Source organism: Centropristis striata, chromosome 7 (genome assembly GCF_030273125.1).
Source record: "Centropristis striata isolate RG_2023a ecotype Rhode Island chromosome 7, C.striata_1.0, whole genome shotgun sequence".
In the NCBI taxonomy this organism is placed as follows: domain Eukaryota; kingdom Metazoa; phylum Chordata; class Actinopteri; order Perciformes; family Serranidae; genus Centropristis; species Centropristis striata.
In genome coordinates this window covers 35,988,631-35,998,759 of record NC_081523.1, presented here as the reverse complement: position 1 = coordinate 35,998,759, position 10,129 = coordinate 35,988,631, and the positions used below count along the sequence as shown (strand labels likewise).

Here is a 10,129-nt window from a genome sequence, read left to right as displayed (position 1 = left end):
TTCCACTCGGGTTTCTGTGTGCCAGCAGGCAGCCAAAAATGTTGGCCATCCTGTCTGTGCTGTTTTTAATCTTTTACAGTCCGGTCTGCGGGGTTTTTCAGAAGCTTTACTGCAGCATATCGGACAGCTGTGAGTGCGACTTTAAGCCGAACATCAAAGGTGAGAAGATAAAGTTACATGTCCGCCATAGCTAGCTTCTTGTTAGCCAGCTAGCTAGGCTAAAAAAGGGAAGCATATCAAGTTGTTTGTCAGGAAACGTAAACATACGTGATATATTTTATTCGTCAACTGAAAGTTAACTAACTTGCGATCAAGTCTTAGTCGTTTTGGTGTTGACGAAGAGCTACTTTTACTGTAGTTACTGTTTAGCTAGTTAGCTGTTATGCTAAGTAGCAAAACAGGAAGTCTTCTCTTCTTCTAGAGCTTTTGAGGCTTCATCGAAAAAAGATTGGAAGCCTCAAAGACAGACCCTACCAGTGACTTCCAAATGATTCACACATCTTATTGATTCCAGTTCCAACACAAAAGCAATAAAATCAGTCTTAAGTAGCTGTCTTCTTTCTGAGAATCATTGTTCTTGCATGAAAGTGTTACAACACTTGTCACTTGTGTTACAACAATGTCAATTTACTAATAACATGTTTAAATGTGTTGTCCTGATATGACAGGGTTGTGCTGTGATGTAAGAAACAGGATTCAGGCTTCGGAGCCTCACTGTCAAGTGGCCCATCTCTATCTGCTTCTATCTCTATTGACTTGTTTTTGTAGTTTTAAGGATGATTAGGTTTTTAGAGGGCTATGCATTCCAACAATATATGTCACATAGAAGTGGTATACATCATCTAAAAGCTTGGGACTTGAGCATTAATTTGAGTTGCAGCTCAGCACTGTTTCAAGTTTTCTAGTATTAAATCTGAAATGAACATTGTATTTGATGAAAATGGTTAAAACACTGCTGCTGCACGATTATGGCCAAAATGATAATCACGACTATTTTGATCGATATTGTAATCACGATTATTAATCACGATTATTCATCATGTTAGGGAAAACGTCTGTATTTTTATTGCACTACTTTTAAACAAAAATAGGAACAGTTTTTAGTGTGTGTACAGAGTGTCTGGTGCTTGTTGTAAACAAACAGAGATCGCTAAGTGAACACCTCCTGCAGCAGCAGCACATACACACTGTACTGCTACAGAGCTAACTGTTAGCCTGTTAGCAATTTGCAGACTGGACACTAAGGGGTTAACATCCCCTCTGGCTCTGTAGCTGGGAAGGACTGCTGAAGGAGGATTGTGCCGATTTGACAGCAACAAAAGTTGCTAAGTTGGCAACATTGCTCCCCCGGCTTTTACAAATGGAGCGTGTTGTCGTGGCGTGGAGTACTACGTCACATCCTGCTTAGCGTTCTATCCAATCAGCAACCAGGCTTTTTTCAGGGGAGAAAAATGGCCCCGCCCCCTGGTGGTTGGTGGACTACTGGTGTAGAAAGTGCTTGATTAGATATTAAAATTCGATTAATTGTGCAGCCCTAGAACACCATAGAAAATCTGTGCTTTGATTTGGTATCAAAACATTGGAGATTTCTGCAGGAATTGTTGTTGTTGTTGTTTGGTGGTTAGTTTGTGTTGCCTGCTGAGAATGCCTCTTATTGAGAATCTAATGTGTCAGCCATCAATCCTCTGAATGCTCTAGGTCTCTAGTTTGTCATTGTAAAGGACGACATGGATGATTTTACATGTTTTTTCGGAGGGAATAACTCTTCTCCTTCCATGCTTAACCTCCTGTCACCTCCGTCTGCAGCTGCACCGACCCAAAACAAAGCAACACAAGTGGTGACACTCGATTATTGTGTCACTTTTTTTCCATTCCGGGCGAGTCGCGCTGATGTACCAACGTGGTTCCAGCATAATCTTTTCCGGAAATTGGCGGTATTTAGGAAACATTCCGATTAACTAATCGTAACATTTAATACCGCGATTAATCATGAAAACGGGTAATCATGACATCCCTAATCACAGGAGTCTTTTTTTTTTTTTTTTATTCCTGACAACCAGACCTGGAGTGGGACCTCTACAAGAATGTTTACGGACAGCATCTGGCCCAGGACATCGTGTCAGAGGAGGTGGCCAGGTTCCTTCAGAATAAAAGCCCAGAGCGGCCCCTGGTGCTGTCCTTCCACGGCTCCTCTGGGACAGGAAAGACGCTGGTCAGCTCCATGCTCGGGAATCACCTGTACGGCTCGGCGATGAGCAGCCCGTACGTCCACCAGTTCGTCCCCACGCTGCACTTCCCCTTACCTGAGCGGGTCAAGCAGTACAGGGTGAGTCAGGGATTGCTGTGGGTTTTGGGCTATTTTGTCAGTTTGTGACTCCTTTTCATTCTGCCTGTATATGGGTGATTCTCATGAACATGGTTCAGCTCATAGTAAAAATCCAAGAGCATTGAATACATGTTTTCTTTGACCCTTTATAACATATACCAGGGATGGGCAACTTAAATGTTGCAGGGGGCCACAGTTTTTCATGGTCACTACCACAGGACCACATATAGGACCGTGCACTTAACCAGATATGATGAAACTGCAATTTTAAATATGTTTACAGTGCAGTAACTTAACATATTTCATGCTCAAATGCATGTACACTGCAAAAAAAGTGTGTCTAAAAACAAGATAAAAACACTAAATCTGAGGGAAATGATCTTGCTGCATGGACAGATAATTCCCCTTGACAAGATTATTAAATCTAGAAATAAGCACGTTGAACACTTAAGATAAGGACAACGTCACTACTGGAAGTCATTAGGTAATTTTGTGTCTTTTTTTGTCATTTTACATCCTTTTTTGATCATTTATTTTTTTGTGTGTCATTTTTTGTTAATTTCACATATTTCTTTTGTAATTTTGTGTCATTTTATTTTGTCACTTTACATGTACATTTTACTCTTTTTTTTGGAGTCTTTTTGGTCTAAAGTCGTATTATTTATACGCAGATTGAAGAAAAATGCGCTAAGGAATTCCTAGAAACAGGCAGTGTTAAGTGTTCAACATGCATGTTGAACGTTTAAAATAAGAAAGTAACTCTTAAAACTAAATAAAGATAAATTATGTAAAGCTTAAATTTAAGTTTGATTTTCCTTCCTGTGGTTTGCAGGAGGAGCTGAAGGACTGGGTGCAGGGGAACCTGACGGAGTGCGCTCGCTCCGTCTTTTTCTTCGACGAGATGGAGAAGATGCCTCCAGGAGTCATCGACGTCTTGGAGCCGTTCCTGGGACCCTCACACGTTGTTTTTCGCACCAACTACCGCAAGGCCATCTACGTCTTCATAGGGTACACACACACACACACACACACACACACACACACACACAGACACACATACACACAAACACAGACAGTTACACACGCACACACACAGATACACACACACAGTTAGAGACACACACACACAGATACACACACACACACACACACAATTACACACAGACACACATACACACAGACACAGACACACACACGCACACAAACACATACACACACACACACAGACACACACACACACACACACACAGTTAGAGACACACACACACACACACACAGATACACACACACACAATTACACACAGACACACATACACAGACACAGACACACACACAGACAGTTACAGACACACACACGTACACAAACACATACACACACACACAGAGACACACACACACACACACACAGATATACACACACACACACACACACAGAAGCACAGACACAGACTCACACAATTGTGTTTGATTCGAGTTTGAATGTTTCAGACTCCAAAGTAGTTAAAAGTACTGAGACAGGATTTCACAAAAGTAAAGAAAGTAACCATTCATGTTGTCCTCTGTCTCACAGAATCAGCAGTAAAGTAGAAGTACACAGATGTAAGGAAAGGAGAGTTTATTTGTATAGCACAATTCAACACAAGGTAATTCAAAGTGCTTTACATAAACATTAAAAACAGCAAGACATAATTGAAAACAGTAAAAACGGTCAATTAAAACAGGGAAATGGAAATAACAAGTCAAACATTGCATAGTTAAAAAGTAAGGGCAGTAGAGTAGAGCAGATACGTGTTAAAGTTAAGAGTACGCTGCAGTAAACAGTAGTGTTTTTAGTCCTGATTTAAAGGAGCAGACCTCAGATCTACAGGTAGTTTGTTCCACAGGTGAGGAGCAGAATAACTGAAAGCTGCCTCACCGCTTAGTTCTTGTTCTTGGGACACGCAACAAGCCAGTTCCAGATGACCTCAGGGCTCTGGATGCTTCGTAGAGCGGGAGCAGATGTATGAGGTGTTGAATGTTCTTGATGTATTTGATGGCTTCTGATAGCATCTCAACAGGGAGATTTGTTCTGGAGCTCCTGTTTGGAGCTTTACATTTACTGCCATGATTTCTGGAAAACCGAGGAAATCTTACTGAACGCAGCACTGGACAGCTTTTGTTGACTGTGTGTGTTTTGTGTGTTTTCGCCACAGCACCACAGGAGAGGAAATGATTAATAAAATGGCTCTGGAGAGCCGGCAGGCCGGACTGGACAGAGAGGAGATTAAGTTGGCCGACCTGCAGGAAGCCATCGCACAGACGGCTTACAACAGCACAACAAGTCAGTGTCCTTCTGTTAGAATTATAGAGCGGCTCAGAGAGTACCTACCTGAGGCAGGTACTCTCTGAGCCGCTAGTTGGGGGCGGATCCTCTATTCCAGCTATTCTAAACCTTGGGGTCCCGACCCCAATTGGGGTCGTGAGATGATTTCTGGGGGTCGCCAAATCATTTTGGAAGTCAGCTCTGTCTCCACTGTGTTAAAGTGTTCATGTGTTTTAGTCTTTTTGGTCATTGAATGTCTTTTTTTTTTGTTGGTCATTTTGTGTTTTTTTTTTTGTCATTTTGTGTCTTTTTTGGTCATTTTGTGTTGTTTTTTGATCATTTTGTGGTCAATTTGTGTCTTTTTTTGGTCATTTTGTTTCCTTTTTTTGGTCATTTTGTGTCTTTTGTGGGTCATTTTGTGTATTTTTTTGGTCATTTTTTGTCATTTTGTGGTCAATTTGAGTCCTTTTTTGCTTAATTTTATGTCATTTTTTGGTCATTTTGGGTCTTTTCTGACAAATCCCTAAGTATCAAGTATCAAGTTCTTACTTTCCAAGGAGTCTCTGGCTTGAGTTACACACTCAGGTGGTCAGAATGGACCTTTAAACTTATAGCAAAGGACTTAGATTAAAAGTAACAATAAAATATAAAAATATATATAAATTCACAGACAGAGAGATGTTTTAGTTGTTTTCTGCTTCATTATTTGTCCAAAATTTGTCGTATCGATACTCAAAAAAGTATCAATACTAAAACGTTGTATCCGGATACGATACTCATTTTCAAAAGTATCGAGTTTCGACAGGTTCGTGTCTTTTGTTTCAAACGTACCTATTACTGATGTTATCGTGGCCGGTGGCTCGCATTAATGTTGACCGTGTTATTATTAGCCATTAGCCGCAGCTAGCAATTAAAGGCTGACGTCACATTAATGATTATAAGCAACGTAAATAAATAAATCAGGCACGTAGTATGCCCATATTACGTTAATTGACACAGTGTCAGTATACATAGGCATAGAGTTAATAAGTTTACATAAATGTTGGTGACTGAAAAGTCGACTTCAAAATGTTGTTCTTATTGTTTATTGTATCTATTTATTTTTTGCACTACCTCAGACCTGAAGCTTGTTATCATAGTTGCAGTTTCTTTTTGCACAACTGTTTTTATTATAAATATTTAACCTGTGGTTCTGTTAATTTTTACATGTTGCATTTTTCTTGTTAATAATTTTGGGGTCTTTGTTTTTATCATTGTGGTGTCGAGTATCGAATATTTTCCTGAGTATCGATATCAAGTTGAAAATTTTAGTATGGTGACAACCCTAGTATCATCTGAGTTTGTATGATCTGAACTGTGAGATTGTGTTCAGTGAGCGGGGGACGCAGACAACATGCATGTTAAATTGGGGGTCACGACTCAAAAAGGTTGAGAACTACTGCTCTATCCCAAGCCACGCCCATAGCAGCTGACTAGGGAAAAGTACCTAAAAGAAACAGGCCTAAAATTTCTCGGGTTGTTAATGTTCCACCAGACTGAAGTTATCTTTCTCTCCAGGTGGATTCTTCCAGTCCAGCATCATCCGGCAGAAGCTCATCACGCGCTTCGTTCCCTTCCTGCCGCTGAGCCGGCGCCACGTGGAGCGCTGCGTCCGCTCGCAGCTCTGCCAGCGGGGCAGCTGCGGCCGCGGCGACGTGGTGGAGGCGGTGGGCGGAGACATGACGTACACGCCCGTCCAGGGACATTACTTCTCCACCACCGGCTGCAAGGCCGTCCCCGCCAAAATCAACCTCTTCCTGTGAGCCGAGGGGGAAACTGATGGTTGATTTTTTTGTTTGTTTTTTTAAGGACTTGAAAGGGAAAATCCCTCTGAGGTGAGTCAGTGAGGACAAACTGTGTCTCCCACATGGAGAGCAGAGTCCAGGGACCACAGGGAACCTACAGCAGCTTTGTGCTGTTCCCTGAAGGCATCGTTGGTACGTCCAGCTCCGAGCTCAGGAGAGTTTAGTCCCTGAGTCCTGCCACGCTCTACCTCAGACCTCAGCCAGCTTTGATCTATGAACTCCAAGTTGGTTCAGTGTCAGCAGCAAGAAGGTCCTCTCCATTTGTTTTAAGGTCTATTTATTCACTATTTAAATATCTTTCCTTCTCCCCCAGCAGGTCCCAGCTGACAGCCTCTTCTCTCACTGAGTCACATATTCTGTTTTTATTTCTTTTCTAAAAGGGATCAAAAGTCTCGTTTTGATGTCAAAAGTGAAGGTTTCATGTCATGGGAAAAAAAATCACCTTTTCAGTGTTTGAGCTCAAACGTTTCAGTATCTCGAGTGCTGACAAACCCACAAACTCTGAACTAAGTGAGACATAAAACATCTAACTCTCGTCACTACAAAGGAATTTTGTTTGGTCACTTTCAGTGAACAGCAGCAACACAAACGAGAGATAAGATCAGAAAATGAGATTAAATGTTCTGACATCTGTCTGAGTTTCACGGCTTTAGAAACTACCACTGCAAAGTATTGTATGTTAAGAGAGAGTATGAACAAAATAAGGTGTTTTTAACATTAAAAAACATGGTCGATTCGAAACACAAAATACTAGTATGAAGCTGAAAATTGGCCTCATTTATTTCCTTTGTTGCATTTGAATGTTTTAACTTGTGGGACAAAACCTGAACAGAAAGTTGCAAAAGAGCTGAAACTTCTTTCTTCAAAAGATCAACTTTTTCGGAGCTTTTTATCTAAAAAAATTGTCTTGTCAAATGTCATCCAGAAAATGTAAAAAAAAAAAAAAAAAAACACATGACAATAAAAAAAAAAACTTTTCTAAAGTGATTGGAGTGCAATATAATGCCAAATTGAGAAATTAAAGAAATATATCAGATATTTAAGCAAGACATTGAAGGCAGATGTTGAGACTTAAAAATAAGAGAATATAAGATATTCCTTTTTATTAGGCCCACAAACAGGGAGTTATCAGCATTAAAGCAGCAAATATAGAAGAAGCATCAATAAAATAACAATAGTGAAAAAAGCAGCATAAACCAGAACAATGTAATCAACATCATAAAAGAATATACAGTAATTATAATGATATCAAAATGACTCTTAGATAAATAAAATATGCAACTTATTTCATAGTTTTAGCATCAAAGCACCAAAAACATACAGTTTGTATTACAAATGTACAATTTTCTTTCTGGAAGGCTGTTTTGTGAGTGCCATGTGTATTTTTTTTTTTTTTTCATTTTTATGGAGGAAAAAGAAAAAAAGGTGGATATTTACTTGCAAATAGTTTAGATTTCCTCTTGATGCTGTGGCTCTGCAGCACGTCAGCTCTGCCACGAGGGGGCGCCAGAGATTCACTGTGCCAAGAGTGGAAGAGGTGAAGCAGAGTTCACCTGCAAAAAAAAGATGTTTGTATTTAGTTTCTTTACAGTAAAATGTGTTGTGAAAATATTGCCTGTGTGGTTGAACACACTCGGAGTGCACTTTACTTCTGTGAAGGATAACAAACAGTTGGTATGCCTTTATGAAGGCAAAGTGGGTGAAAAGTCACTGTACATCCAGCAAATTTGAATTGTTTACAACTAATTAAACCATGAATGATTTGTTGTGTGAAATTATGGCTGTATGAAGAGAATTATCCACTCAGGTTTCTTCCTCTCCTAAACAAAAAAGACCTGCTGAGTAGGGCTGCACGATTATGACCAAAATAATAATCACGATTATTTTTATCAATATTGTAATCATGATTATTAATCATTATTCATCATGTTCGGGAAAACATCCGTATTTTTATTGCACTACTACAAACAATAGGAACAGTTTTTAGTGAGTGTCCGGTGCACATGCACACTGTACTGCTACAGAGCTAACTGTTAGCCTATTAGCAACTTGCAGACTGGACGCTAAGGGGTTAACATCCCCTCCGGCTCTGCAGATGAGAAGCACTGCTGCAGGAGGACTGGGCCGCTTCGACTCGTTCTTGCTTTTCTTAACGAGCCTCCGACCCCAAAAGTCTCAAATTACACCAGAAAAAGTCGCTGGATTTGTCGCCAGTCGCTTTTTTGAAAAATAGTCTCTAAGGGGTTCTGAGAAGTTGCTAAATATAGCAACAAAGTTGTTAAGTTGGCAACACTGCTTCGCCGGCTTTTACAAATGGAGCGTGTTGTTGTGGCGGGGAGTACTACGTCACATCCTGCTTTGCGTTCTATCCAATCAGCAACCAGGCTGTTTTCAGGGGATAAAAACTGGCCCGCCCCCTGGTGGTTGGTGGACTACTGGTGTAGAAAGTGCTTGATTAGATATGCAGGAGAGACGCATTTTAAAATGGAAATATCGCCGACGATCAGGTTAATTTAATCGTGGCGGCCAAAATCGTGATCATGATTAAAATTTGATTAATTGTGCAGCCCTACTGCTGATTAAAACCTGCAAAATCATCTTCTTATTGAACGTTTTCATCAAATCATTAAAAATGCACCGTTTATTGTAGAAAGAAACTGTAAAAACAGTCGTTATTGTCTAAATTTGAACTTTCCGAACTTTTATAAACCAAGCTTGAAATGTTGATATTGTGTCAGAATCTCTTTCTTCTACATGTGTAATTCAAAACTAACCAGATCCTGTTAAAAACATTAAATTCTGCTCCTCAGAGACACTGTGAAGACATGATTGATTCTGCTTGTTTACACAGAGCAGAGAGGAGAGGACAGTAGAATCTGCAGCAACAAGTCAGGTGATTAAAATGCAACAAAAATCAAGTTGAATTTAATTTTCACATCAGAACAACAATAACAATAACAGACTGAATATTAACACAATCTGTTTTTACTAATGATTGGTTGAAACAACAATATCTATAATAAACAAACAAGAATAACGAAACAAATTTCTGCAGAAATTCAGCCATATCACAATAAATAGAATATTAAAGCTCAAATATTTAATGTCTGAAAAGGAGTAGGAAGAAGCGGAGACCACTTATCAAGTCTTACACTTTTTTTCCTACCATTTTTCTGTATTTATTTAACTTTTTCTAACCTTTTTACCAATGATATTCCAGAAGCTTTAACATAGTGTTCTCATGAATCCACAAAGCATTTCCATTCTTTCAGCCAGCTATTGCTTTCAGTTGTTTTTATTCTGTTTGTTAGTTAAGTTAAATTGAAGATTTGTAAATTGTTTCAATCAAATTGGAATTGTTTGCAACTAATTAAACCATGAATGATTAGTTGTATTAAATGGTGGCAGCATGACGAGCTGCTGCAACAAGTCAGGTGATTAAAATGCACAAAAAAAAAAAAAGCATTTTCTGATCGGAACAAAGACCAACAGACACAATGACAGACTGAATATTGACACATATAATCTGTTTTACTGTTGATTGATTAGCTCTTTATTAAAATGTGTTAAAACAACAATGTTTATCATAGGCAGACCAGAATAACCAAACAATTTTCAGCAGAAATTGGGCAAAATCTCAAAAAAACCTAAATATGA

General features: G+C 39.4%; 1 protein-coding gene across 1 annotated transcript; it reads left to right on the top strand.

Moving 5' to 3' along the window:
- Nucleotides 1-10,006, top strand: tor2a (torsin family 2, member A). The gene is made up of 5 exons (XM_059337082.1): nucleotides 1-159; nucleotides 2,061-2,326; nucleotides 3,159-3,334; nucleotides 4,519-4,646; nucleotides 6,186-10,006. Exons 1-5 carry the CDS (start codon nucleotides 39-41, stop codon nucleotides 6,428-6,430), a joined length of 936 nt encoding a protein of 311 aa, XP_059193065.1. The 5' UTR covers nucleotides 1-38; the 3' UTR covers nucleotides 6,431-10,006.
- The last annotated feature ends 123 nt before the right edge of the window (nucleotides 10,007-10,129 follow it).